This window comes from Oncorhynchus nerka, linkage group LG26, assembly GCF_034236695.1.
Source record: "Oncorhynchus nerka isolate Pitt River linkage group LG26, Oner_Uvic_2.0, whole genome shotgun sequence".
Lineage (NCBI taxonomy): Eukaryota > Metazoa > Chordata > Actinopteri > Salmoniformes > Salmonidae > Oncorhynchus > Oncorhynchus nerka.
The window spans coordinates 25,331,805-25,345,300 of NC_088421.1; the positions used below are offsets into that span (position 1 = coordinate 25,331,805).

Below are 13,496 nucleotides of genomic sequence, written 5' to 3' on the forward strand. Positions count from 1 at the left end.
GTGTGTTATATCTACCTGCATGTGCCATTAACTGTCGTTTGTAGCGATCAGTTTGTGTCAATGGCTAAAGTGCCCTAGGAAAGTATTCAGACCCCTTGACTTTTTCCACATTTTGTTACATTACAGCCTTGTTCCTAAAATTGATTAAATAAATTTAAAAATCCTCATCAATCTACACACAATACCCAATAATGACAAACCGAGAACAGGTTTTTAGACACAGATCTGGGGAAGGGTACAAAAAAATGTCTGCAGCATTGAAGGTCCCCAAGAACACAATGGCCTCCATCATTCTTAAATGGAAGAAGTTTGGAACAACCTTGACTCTTCCTAGAGCTGCCTGGGAGAACCTTCCAGAAGGACAAACATCTCTGCAGCACTCCGCCAATCAGGCCTTTAAAGTAGAGTGGCCAGACCAAAGCCACGCCTCAGTAAAAGGCACATGACAGCCCACTTGAGTTTGCCAATAGGCACCTAAAGGACTCTCCGACCATGAGAAACAAGATTCTCTGGTCTGATAAAACCAAGATTGAACTCTTTGGCCTGAATGCCAAGCTTCACGTCTGGAAGAAACGTGGTACCATCCCTACGGTGACGCATGGTGGTGGCAGCATCATGCTGTAGGGATGTTTTTCAGCAGCAGTGACAGGGAGACTAGTCAGGATCGAGGTAAAGATGAATGAAGCAAAGTCAGAGAGATTCTTGATGAAAACCTGCTCCAGAGTGCTCAGGACCTCAAACTGGGCCAAATGTTCACCTTCCAACAGGATAACAGCCCTAAGCACACAGCCAAGACAACATAGGAGTGGCTTCAGGACAAGTCTCTGAATGTCCTTGAGCGGCCCAGCCAGAGCCTGGACGTGAACACGATCGAACATCTCTGGAGAGACCTGAAAATAGTTGTGCAGCAACGCTCCCCATCCAACCTGACAGAGTTGGAGAATATCTGCAGGGAAGAATGGGAGAAACTCCCCAAATACAGGTCTGCCAAGCTTGTAGCATCATACCTAAGAAGACGCAATGCTGTAATCGCTCCCAAAGGTGCTTTAACAAAGTACTGAGTAAAGGTTCTGAATACTTATGTAAATGTGATATTTCCATTTTTATTTTTTATAAATTAGCAAAAATGTCTAAAAACCTGTTTTTGCTTTGTCATTGTGCGGTATTGTGTGTAGATTGAGGAGGGGAAAAACGATTTAATCAAGTTTAGAATAAGTCTGTAACGTAATAAAATGTGGAAAAGGTCAAAGGGTCTAAATACTTTCCGAAGGCACTGTTTATGATAATACCCTCTATGAATGATGCACCGGTCTTGTTGGCTCTATGTTTGTGTTCTAGAAGCACACTGGAAGCTTTTGATGAATTGCTTTAGGGATGGTTGACTTGACATTTGACCTGAGTTGCAGGTTTGTTTTATTTTCACTGTGGCTTGGATTTGTATAAACATATCTTTCTGATTGGTCACAGTTATGTGGTAAGCATGGATGTTGAGTGTCACAAGCTACGGCCTAATCACAGTGATATGTAATGTGCATGGATGTTGAGTGTCACAACCTACGGCCTAATCACAGTGATATGTAATGTGCATGGACGTTGTGTGTCACAGGCTACGGCCTAATCACAGTGATATGTAATGTGCATGGATGTTGAGTGTCACAGGCTACGACCTAATCACAGTGATATGTAATGTGCATGGATGTTGAGTGTCACAGGCTACAACCTAATCACAGTGATAAATAATGTGCATGGATGTTGTGCTCTGCAGGCTTGGAGCCAATAGCAGCATTATGTGATGAGTGCTCGCTGTATGTTTTCCTCCACAGGTAACAGGGTCAATCACAATGCGATGAGTCTAGGGATCGTGTCGCTCAGTCTCAAGTCAATCACAGGGTTTTGTGCTGAGCTTTGTTGACTTATTCCACAGGCTACGGTGCTGGAGCAGGCAGCTACCCTGGGGCAGGAAACAACGGCTATGGAGCAGGTAATGGAACTGACACTGACAGACAGAAACCTAACCAACATATTCTCTCCTTTCAATGGATGGCTCACTATTCTGTGGCATAAAGAAAGTCATTGGAAACTCAATCTGGCACAGGTTCCATGTTACCTCTTCACAGTACATTCTAATGCATGTTAGATGATGTAATTGAAATTATTTAAAAAGTAGATGATCGCTTGAGTAATGAATGCACCTATGCTACAGGTCTTGGACAAGGAGGATACCCCCAGAATGGAGCAGGCAAAGCTTTTCACTTTGTCTTTCTATTTCTGTCTCTCTTTATATATCTTTGTCTTTCTATTTCTGTCTCTCTTTATATATCTGTCTTTCTATTTCGGTCTCTCTTTATATATCTTTGTATTTTTAATTTCTGTCTCTCTTTATATATCTTTGTCTTTCTATTTCTGTCACTCTTTATATATCTTTGTCTTTCTATTTCTGTCTCTCTTTATATATCTTTGTCTTTCTATTTCTGTCTCTCTTTATATATCTTTGTATTTTTAATTTCTGTCTCTCTTTATATATCTTTGTCTTTCTATTTCTGTCTCTCTTTATATATCTTTGTCTTTCTATTTCTGTCTCTCTTTATTTATCTTTGTCTTTCTATTTCTGTCTCTCTTTATTTATCTTTGTCTTTCTATTTCTGTCTCTCTTTATTTATCTTTGTCTTTCTATTTCTGTCTCTCTTTATATATCTTTGTCTTTCTATTTCTGTCTCTCTTTATATATCTTTGTCTTTCTATTTCTGTCTCTCTTTATATATCTTTGTCTTTCTATTTCTGTCTCTCTTTATATATCTTTGTCTTTCTATTTCTGTCTCTCTTTATTTATCTTTGTCTTTCTATTTCTGTCTCTCTTTATATATCTTTGTCTTTCTATTTCTGTCTCTCTTTATTTATCTTTGTCTTTCTATTTCTGTCTCCCTTTATTTATCTTTGTCTTTCTATTTCTGTCTCTCTTTATTTATCTTTGTCTTTCTATTTCTGTCTCTCTTTATTTATCTTTGTCCTTCTATTTTTTCTATCTAAATACATTTTTCACTCTTTCTCGCTCTTGCTCTCTATCTCAGGTGCCAGTCTGGGACAGGGAGGATACCCCCAGGGTGGAGCAGGGGAATACCCCCAGGGTGGAGCAGGGGGATACCCCCAGGGTGGAGCAGGAGGATACCCCCAGGGTGGAGCAGGGGGATACCCCCAGGGTGGAGCAGGAGGATACCCCCAGGGTGGAGCAGGGGGATACCCCCAGGGTGGAGCAGGAGGATATCCCCAGGGTGGAGCAGGTGGATACCCCCAGGGTGGAGCAGGAGGATATCCCCAGGGTGGAGCAGGAGGATATCCCCAGGGTGGAGCAGGTGGATACCCCCAGGGTGGAGCAGGTGGATACCCCCAGGGTGGAGCAGGTGGATACCCCCAGGGTGCAGGAAAACCAGGCAAAGCTGGCGGTGGTGAGTATTTTACTTTGTCGCCATGTTTTTCTCTTTATTTCTCTCTGTCTTTCTTCTCCCTCTCTCTCTCTCTCTCTCTCTCTCTCTCTCTCTCTCTCTATTCTCTTTTTTCTCTTTCACTCCATTTGCCCTCTTCCTCTCTCTCTCTCTCTCTCTCTCTCTCTCTCTCTCTCTCTCTCTCTCTCTCTCTCTCAGGTGCTAATCTGGGACAGGGAGGATATCCCCAGGGTGGAGCAGGAGGATACCCCCAGGGTGGAGCAGGAAAATCAGCGGGTAAGGACTATTAATTATCACACTTTTGCACTCTCTAGTTCTAATTTTCTATCTTTCTCTGTTTCTCTTGCTCTCTTATTATCGCTCCCACCTTTCATTTTCTCTCTCATTTCCATTTGCCATCTTCTTCACTCTTCTTCAATCTCCTCTTTTCTCTTTATGAAATATCCCACAGTACTCTCTCTATGAATGATGTGCTGTGCTCTAATGTTTTTTGGTTGTCCTCACAGGTTATGGTGATCAAATGGGAGGAGCATACCCCGGGGCTGGAGCAGGCAACGGCTATGGGAATGGTGAGTCAGCATGCTTCCTCTTGTCAAATGCTAAGGTCAAATTCCTTTATTAAGGTCAAATGCCTTAAAATATAACTACAGTTAGAGGACACTGTAGACTGAAGTATAGAGCAGAGGCATTAACGATGAAATACGAGATTCAATAGATATGTTGGGAATGACTGAGGATTACAGTAGCAGTGTGAAACATAGCTGCCTCTCTAGAGACGGAAGACAACTGCACCAAAGTTGTCACTGAGAAGTGATCTTAAATGAGAGAAGACAGATCCTCAGGGTCTGTACCACCAGGAAGGGACCTTGACTTCTTTTGTTCTCATGCAGGTGGAGGCCCAGCTGGGGGGGCCAATGCAGTGCCTGCAGGTATTTGGCGCCGGCATGTGTCTCTGTCTGTCTGTCTGTCTGTCTGTCTGCCTGCCTGCCTGTCTGGACATGGCATGCACCTGTCCTTATCTGTTAACCTTTCTATCCCCTGTACAGGAAGTACTGTTGGGGAAAACTTCTGCCACAACATTTAACAAGCCCACGCTACAGCTAGAGGAGCTGGAAAGCTGCATGCAGTGTTGTTTGGGGACTTTGTTTTAGACTAAATGTCTGCTTTCTTGTCAAGGCTTTTAACATGTCCCCTCTTCTCCACAGGCTATGGCAATGGCTACGGTGCTAGTACTGGAGGCAATGGTTATGGAGCCGGTAGGTCTCATCATCTATAGCCAATCAACTAACATCTGTGGGTGGCTGACCAACTAACTGACCCGCTCACATACAGACATAATTATAATTGATTGATGATTATAATTATGTTTCAGGGATTGGGTACCCAACAGTGTTAGCGGATGGTGCTGCTGGGCTGGGAGGCAAGGCAGGGAAGGGAGCAGGAGGTAACCATTCATAAACCAGTAACAACTCATTCTTTTTTTGATTTCACCTTTATTTAACCAGGTAGGCCAGTTGAGAACAAGTTCTCATTTACAACTGTGACCTGGCCAAGATAAAGCAAAGCAGTGCGACACAAACAACACAGAGTTACACATGGGATAAACAAACGTACAGTCAATAACACAATAGAAAAGTCTATATACAGTGTGTGCAAATGTAGTAAGATTAGGGAGGTCAGGCAATAAATAGGCCGTAGTGGCATAATAATTACAATTTAGCAATTGAACACTGGAGTGATAGATGTGCAGAAGATGAATGTGCAAGTAGAGATACTGGGGTGCAAAGGAGCAAAAGAAAAAAGAACAATCTGGGAAAGAGGTAGTTGGGTGGGCTATTTACAAATGGGCTATGTACAGCTTCAGTGATTTTTGCAATTCGTTCCAGTCATTGGCAGCAGAGAACTGGAAGGAAAGGCGGCCAAAGAGGAGTTGGCTTTGGGAGTGACCAGTGAAATATACCTGCTAGAGCGCGTGCTAAGGGTGGGTGCTGCTATGGTGACCAGTGAGCTGAGATAAGGCGGGCTTTACCTAGCAAAGACTTATAGATGACCTGGAGCCAGTGGGTTTGGCGACGAATATGAAGTGAGTGCCAGCCAAAGAGAGCGTACAGGTTGCAGTGGTGGGTAGTATATAGGGCTTTGGTGACAAAACGGATGACACTGTGATAGACTACATCCAATTTGTTGAGTAGAGTGTTGGAGGCTATTTTGTAAATGACTTCGCCGAAGTCAAGGATCGGTAGGATAGTCTTTTTTACGAGGGTATGTTTGGCAGCATGAGTGAAGGAATGCCATTGCGGAATAGGAAGCTGATTTTAGATTTAATTTTGGATTGGAGATGCTTAATGTGAGTCTGGAAGGAAAGTTTACAGTCTAACCAGACACCTAGGTATTTGTAGTTGTCCACATATTCTAGGTCAGAACCATCCAGGGTAGTGATGCTGGACAGGCGGGCTGGTGCGGGCAGCGATCGGTTGAAGAGCATGCATTTAGTTTTGCTTGCATTTAAGAGCAGTTGGAGACCACAGAAGGAGTGTTGTATGGCATTGAAGCTCATCTGGAGGTTTGTTAGCATGGTGTCCAAAGAAGGGCCAAATGTATACAGAATGGTGTTGTCTGCGTAGAGGTGGATCAGGGAATCACCAGCAGTATAAATAATAACTCAATAATATCTCAATCTGGTAACTACTCTATTCTATGGGAACTTGACTCGCTCTCAGTAAGATGAGGAAGATCAGTAACACTTTCTATGAGGCATATATACAAATAAGGCATTATAGTGCATTATAAAACTTGCATAAGCTGTCATAACAACTCATACGTAGTTATAACATCATAAATTAGGATCTTACTCAAAACAAATAACAACCATTCAAAGTCTGCATTGAGAGAGGTAAGAGGAAAGAATTTTGTCAGGTCATAATCATATAACATGCCATGTGTCATGTAACAGTGTGGATACCAGGTGTAATGTAACAGTGTGGATACCAGGTGTAATGTAACAGTGTGGACGCTAGGTGTAATGTAACAGTGTGGACGCCAGGTGTAATGTAACAGTGTGGATGCCATGTGTAATGTAACAGTGTGGATGCCAGGTGTAATGTAACAGTGTGGATACCAGGTGTAATGTAACAGTGTGGATGCCAGGTGTAATGTAACAGTGTGGATGCCAGGTGTAATGTAACAGTGTGGATGCCAGGTGTAATGTAACAGTGTGGACGCCAGGTGTAATGTAACAGTGTGGATACCAGGTGTAATGTAACAGTGTGGATGCCAGGTGTAATGTAACAGTGTGGACGCTAGGTGTAATGTAACAGTGTGGATACCAGGTGTAATGTAACAGTGTGGATGCCAGGTGTAATGTAACAGTGTGGATGCTAGGTGTAATGTAACAGTGTGGACGCTAGGTGTAATGTAACAGTGTGGAGGCTAGGTGTAATGTAACAGTGTGGACGCCAGGTGTAATGTAACAGTGTGGATGCCATGTGTAATGTAACAGTGTGGACGCCAGGTGTAATGTAACAGTGTGGATGCCATGTGTAATGTAACAGTGTGGATGCCAGGTGTAATGTAACAGTGTGGATACCAGGTGTAATGTAACAGTGTGGATGCCAGGTGTAATGTAACAGTGTGGATACCAGGTGTAATGTAACAGTGTGGACGCTAGGTGTAATGTAACAGTGTGGATGCTAGGTGTAATGTAACAGTGTGGACGCTAGGTGTAATGTAACAGTGTGGATGCCAGGTGTAATGTAACAGTGTGGACGCTAGGTGTAATGTAACAGTGTGGATGCCAGGTGTAATGTAACAGTGTGGACGCTAGGTGTAATGTAACAGTGTGGATGCTAGGTGTAATGTAACAGTGTGGACACCAGGTGTAATGTAACAGTGTGGACGCTAGGTGTAATGTAACAGTGTGGATGCTAGGTGTAATGTAACAGTGTGGATGCTAGGTGTAATGTAACAGTGTGGATGCCAGGTGTAATGTAACAGTGTGGACGCTAGGTGTAATGTAACAGTGTGGATGCTAGGTGTAATGTAACAGTGTGGATGCTAGGTGTAATGTAACAGTGTGGACACTAGGTGTAATGTAACAGTGTGGATGCCATGTGTAATGTAACAGTGTGGATGCCAGGTGTAATGTAACAGTGTGGATACCAGGTGTAATGTAACAGTGTGGATGCCAGGTGTAATGTAACAGTGTGGATGCCAGGTGTAATGTAACAGTGTGGATGCCAGGTGTAATGTAACAGTGTGGACGCCAGGTGTAATGTAACAGTGTGGATACCAGGTGTAATGTAACAGTGTGGATGCCAGGTGTAATGTAACAGTGTGGACGCTAGGTGTAATGTAACAGTGTGGATACCAGGTGTAATGTAACAGTGTGGATGCCAGGTGTAATGTAACAGTGTGGATGCTAGGTGTAATGTAACAGTGTGGACGCTAGGTGTAATGTAACAGTGTGGAGGCTAGGTGTAATGTAACAGTGTGGACGCCAGGTGTAATGTAACAGTGTGGATGCCATGTGTAATGTAACAGTGTGGACGCCAGGTGTAATGTAACAGTGTGGATGCCATGTGTAATGTAACAGTGTGGATGCCAGGTGTAATGTAACAGTGTGGATACCAGGTGTAATGTAACAGTGTGGATGCCAGGTGTAATGTAACAGTGTGGATACCAGGTGTAATGTAACAGTGTGGACGCTAGGTGTAATGTAACAGTGTGGATGCTAGGTGTAATGTAACAGTGTGGACGCTAGGTGTAATGTAACAGTGTGGATGCCAGGTGTAATGTAACAGTGTGGACGCTAGGTGTAATGTAACAGTGTGGATGCCAGGTGTAATGTAACAGTGTGGACGCTAGGTGTAATGTAACAGTGTGGATGCTAGGTGTAATGTAACAGTGTGGACACCAGGTGTAATGTAACAGTGTGGACGCTAGGTGTAATGTAACAGTGTGGATGCTAGGTGTAATGTAACAGTGTGGATGCTAGGTGTAATGTAACAGTGTGGATGCCAGGTGTAATGTAACAGTGTGGACGCTAGGTGTAATGTAACAGTGTGGATGCTAGGTGTAATGTAACAGTGTGGATGCTAGGTGTAATGTAACAGTGTGGACACCAGGTGTAATGTAACAGTGTGGACACTAGGTGTAATGTAACAGTGTGGACACTAGGTGTAATGTAACATTGTGGACACTAGGTGTAATGTAACAGTGTGGACGCTAGGTGTAATGTAACATTGTGGACACTAAGTGTAATGTAACAGTGTGGACACTAGGTGTAATGTAACAGTGTGGACACTAGGTGTAATGTAACAGTGTGGACACTAGGTGTAATGTAACAGTGTGGACGCTAGGTGTAATGTAACAGTGTGGACGCTAGGTGTAATGTAACATTGTGGACACTAAGTGTAATGTAACCGTGTGGACACCAGGTGTAATGTAACATTGTGGACACTAAGTGTAATGTAACAGTGTGGATGCTAGGTGTAATGTAACAGTGTGGACGCTAGGTGTAATGTAACAGTGTGGACGCTAGGTGTAATGTAACATTGTGGACACTAAGTGTAATGTAACAGTGTGGACGCTAGGTGTAATGTAACAGTGTGGACGCTAGGTGTAACGTAACAGTGTGGACACCAGGTGTAATGTAACAGTGTGGATGCCAGGTGTAATGTAACATTGTGGACAATAAGTGTAATGTAACAGTGTGGATGCCAGGTGTAATGTAACATTGTGGACACTAAGTGTAATGTAACAGTGTGGACACCAGGTGTAATGTAACAGTGTGGACGCTAGGTGTAATGTAACATTGTGGACACTAAGTGTAATGTAACAGTGTGGATGCCAGGTGTAATGTAACATTGTGGACACTACGTGTAATGTAACAGTGTGGATGCCAGGTGTAATGTAACATTGTGGACACTAAGTGTAATGTAACAGTGTGGACACCAGGTGTAATGTAACAGTGTGGACGCTAGGTGTAATGTAACAGTGTGGACGCTAGGTGTAATGTAACATTGTGGACACTAAGTGTAATGTAACAGTGTGGATGCCAGGTGTAATGTAACATTGTGGACACTACGTGTAATGTAACAGTGTGGATGCCAGGTGTAATGTAACATTGTGGACACTAAGTGTAATGTAACAGTGTGGATACCAGGTGTAATGTAACAGTGTGGACGCCAGGTGTAATGTAACAGTGTGGATGCCAGGTGTAATGTACCAGTGTGGATGCCAGGTGTAATGTACCAGTGTGGATGCTAGGTGTAATGTAACAGTGTGGACACCAGGTGTAATGTAACAGTGTGGACACTAAGTGTAATGTAACAGTGTGGACGCTAGGTGTAATGTAACAGTGTGGACGCTAGGTGTAGCAATTGTCTCCCATATGGAAATAACTCTGAACCATGCCAATGTTCTGCCAACCATGTCTTGTCAATATCTCCTAGTTGTTTTATGTGGGATTTTCTTCATCACTTTAGGGGACCTCTATCTAACCACAGAGTTACCGCCCAGGGGTTCATCGTTTGTTTTATTCCTCTGCTAACAAGCAGGATGTACACATGGAAGGAGAATAACTTTCACCCTAATTGATGTCACTAATAACATCACACTCCAAAACATGCATGCTAAGGAAAGCAATGAAACACTCCCTGGACATGTCACGGTGTAATACCTAATCACTCACCATAAACACTCCGAATTAACATCAGGAATGACCATCTGAAACATACCTGATCAATTCATCCATAATCATGTGATAATCCATAATCATGTGATAATCCATAAACGTGCACCATATGGATGACCCCTTTAACCAGACAATTATGTTTGAAAAACATCTGTTTCAGGAATGCCAGCTCATCAAAATATGCATGTTCAGCACATCATTCATGACATCATCTGGATGATGACATCTACATATATCTTCATTCTAAAGGATACATATCGAAACAAATTGATGTCTCTCCATTTTCTGATTACCTTCACACAATCATACACACATTCTGTGTTTCACTTCTCATCTGACATAATCTCTATGCTCACTCTGATCAGCACTGTGTAATCTGTGTAATCCATCTCTGTTTAACTCACATGCCTCCTCCTTCATGCAGTACCCTGTGTGTGTCTGTAGGGGGTGCTGGCTCTGGTCCTGGTGGTGCTCTGCCTTATGGGGGCCAGCCTGTGGTAACTGCTGGGCTGTGGCCTGATGGTGGGAAGTTGGGCGGGTACAGCCCAGAGCCCTACGGGGTTGCTCAGCCTATGGGGCTGGGGCATGATACTGGCCTGGGTAAATACACTCTAAAGAGAGAGGAGGGTGAACAAAGGAAGAACAAGAGAAAATAGAGGCAGAAAAAGGACTGAAAAATAAAGAGGTAGAGAAAGGGTGAAAAGTAGAGATGGAGAGAAGAGAAGGATTAGACAAAGAAAAAAGCAAGTCAGTGATGAACACTGAAGCAGCAACAGAGGGACTCAAAGGTCACTGTCAAAAACTCAAGGGTCACTGTCACAGGAAAGCCAGTAATCATTGTCATTTTACACATTTGCATACAGTTGATGCCATAATTGAGTCATATGTTTTCCATGCATTGATGTAGTCTGTGGGGTGGGAGGAGAGATGATGAGACTCTATAAGCGACCCTTATGGTGTTCCACAGGGGGAGGAGTCAGTCAGCTTCCTTACAATGGAGCCCCAGTCAATACTGCTGGACTGGATGGTAAGAGCATTGTGACCCAAGGAATCTTTTGTATTACAATTACTTGCTGTGACTTGTGACCCTGCTTATACAGTGTGGATGTGTGAGGAAGAATAAAAACTGTTTGTGTGTGTGGTTGTGAATGTTTATGTGAGGTCTTGTTGTAACAGTATTAGACACAATTAAATACACTTGTTGTAATAAACTCTCCCAGCAGGTGATGGAAGCTTCCCTTATGGTGCTCAGCAACTGGGCCTTGGTGGTGATGGAGGCAAATCCTCTGGCAAATATGGTGAGACTGGCAGTGTGTGTGTGTGTGTGTGTGTGTGTGTGTGTGTGTGTGTGTGTGTGTATGTGTGTATGTGTGTGTGTGTGTGTGTATGTGTGTATGTGTATGTGTGTGTGTGTGTGTGTATGTGTGTGTGTGTGTGTGTGTGTGTGTGTGTGTGTGTGTGTGTGTGTGTGTGTGTGTGTGTGTGTGTGTGTGTGTGTGTGTGTGTGTGTGTGTGTGTGTGTGTGAGAGAGAGAGAGAGAAAGACAAAAAGAAAGAGAAAGAGAAAGAGAGTCAGAGATTGTGTGTGTACAATGTGCTTGTTTGTGTGGTAATTTCTCTCTAAACCTGTCTTGCTTCTGCTGTCTCTGACTATCTCTCTAAAGGCAACGGTGGATTGCCACAGGGTGCACAACAGGGTGCACAGCCTTATGGACCTGCGACTGGTGGTGGGAAACCACCTTGCAAAAATGGTACATGTCTTTGTGTACATGTCCGTTTGTCCTATATGTGTCGTCTGTCGCTATACGTATGCGTTTGTGTGTCCGCACGTCCGTCTGCTCATGTGCTATATATGATTTTGTGTGTTTTCTGTAGTATGTCTGAATGTGTTTGTCGTTGTTCCTCCTATTTACATGTGGGTACTTGTCTCTTGTCGTTTCAGGAAACGGAGGGGGCTTTGGAGCACAGCCAGCAGGTGATTAAACTCACACTCACAACCACAACCCCTACACTGCTTGCCTCAGGAAATTATGTGTGTGGTAACTGCTTAAGGTGTGAATGCATGTGGGTGAGGAAGAGCACACATTTTTCAGTGTTAGTCTGTTGTGCGTGTCTTGTAAATGTCCCTTGTGTCTTTGTGTGTCCTGTTTCTGGTAAATATTGTTACGACTCATCTTGTCACTGCTTAGGCTATGGTCAAGGACAGCTGGGTGCAGGTCAGAGTGCCCCCTACAGTAACGGTAAGTTATATAGTCACATTCCCTGACTGAAAGTCCTGCTCTCTTCTGTCAGAATAACCATATTAGTTACTATCAGTGGAGGCTGGTAAGGGGAGAACGGCCCATAGTGATGGCTGGAATGGAGTAGATCCTTATAGTAATTATAGTATAGAGAGGGAGATTATTGGCTGGAATGGAGTAGATCATTATAGTAATTATAGTATAGAGAGGGAGATTATTGGTTGGAATGGAGTGGATGGAATGGAATTAAATGTGTTGCATTCCATTTCATTGACTCCATTCCAGCCATTACTGTAAACCATCCTCTCCTCACCAGCCTCCACAGGTTCCTACATCTAACCAGGGATGTCCATTAACACCGTTGCATTTTTGTTTGTTTTGTTGTTTGGTTGTTTTGTTGTCTGCTGAACTAACAAAACCTAAACCTCTGACTGTGTGTCTCCTTCAGGAGCAGGAGGGAAGGAAAGCAAATATGGTGGTGGTGGACTGACTGGATTCTTTGGAAATGGAGGGTACAAAGGTGGGTGGGATGAGTGTTTGTTACTCATTTATGCTTGTCTCTGTGACTGAGCACATGAAGTCACCTTACTAGTCATTTAGATCAGAGCTTCATGGCCTACCTTGTTTTATTGTCCTCATTAACCAGCTGCTTCACTTAACAACATTTCTTATCTCTCTCTCTCTTTCTCTGTCCAGGTTAAATCAATCAGCTGAGGCCTTCTTGAAGTGAATATTTGTTCCGTTCCGTCATGTGTTCATGGTGATGTTTGTTGTTTGGTCTGTTGTTACATTTAGCTATTCCATTTTTGTTCTGTATTTGTCTGTTTTTTTGTCCATGGTCCTTGTCTTTTGTGTTGTTGTGTGTCTGTCCCCTCTCTTCCTCTACTGGTTTTGGAGATTGTGTTGCCAGTGTGTTTGTGTTCATATCCATTTCACACTAAAGGGCAGAAAGCAACCGTATAATGTCTGTCAGTCTCCTCATTCTTTTAACCTTGGCAAAAGTATGGCAAATGTACTGTACATGTGATGTGGGGGTTGAGTTTTAAGACTGAAGCTCTATGAGTTTAAATCAACACCAAATAAAATACAATTTAAAGACCTGTTCCCAAAACCTGACACCTGA

At 43.2% G+C, this 13,496-nt stretch overlaps 1 protein-coding gene across 6 annotated transcripts in view; it reads left to right on the plus strand.

Moving 5' to 3' along the window:
• LOC115110755 (zinc metalloprotease ZmpB-like) overlaps positions 1–13,489 on the plus strand; it is a 33,941-nt gene extending 20,452 nt beyond the window's left edge. For 3 of the 6 annotated variants that reach the window (XM_065010303.1, XM_065010305.1, XM_065010306.1), the window contains 14 exons: positions 1,925–1,981; positions 2,204–2,239; positions 3,069–3,443; positions 3,639–3,716; positions 3,947–4,009; positions 4,331–4,369; positions 4,646–4,696; positions 11,102–11,161; positions 11,355–11,432; positions 11,798–11,884; positions 12,076–12,108; positions 12,323–12,373; positions 12,822–12,893; positions 13,070–13,489. In XM_065010303.1, coding sequence (XP_064866375.1) covers positions 1,925–1,981; positions 2,204–2,239; positions 3,069–3,443; positions 3,639–3,716; positions 3,947–4,009; positions 4,331–4,369; positions 4,646–4,696; positions 11,102–11,161; positions 11,355–11,432; positions 11,798–11,884; positions 12,076–12,108; positions 12,323–12,373; positions 12,822–12,863 — 1,050 coding nt within the window. In that variant the 3' untranslated portion in view covers positions 12,864–12,893; positions 13,070–13,489. The remainder of the gene's footprint in view (positions 1–1,924; positions 1,982–2,203; positions 2,240–3,068; positions 3,444–3,638; positions 3,717–3,946; positions 4,010–4,330; positions 4,370–4,645; positions 4,697–11,101; positions 11,162–11,354; positions 11,433–11,797; positions 11,885–12,075; positions 12,109–12,322; positions 12,374–12,821; positions 12,894–13,069) is intronic. The other 3 variants (XM_065010304.1, XM_065010307.1, XM_065010308.1) reach the window with 3 other exon arrangements.
• Positions 13,490–13,496: the final 7 nt, after the last annotated feature.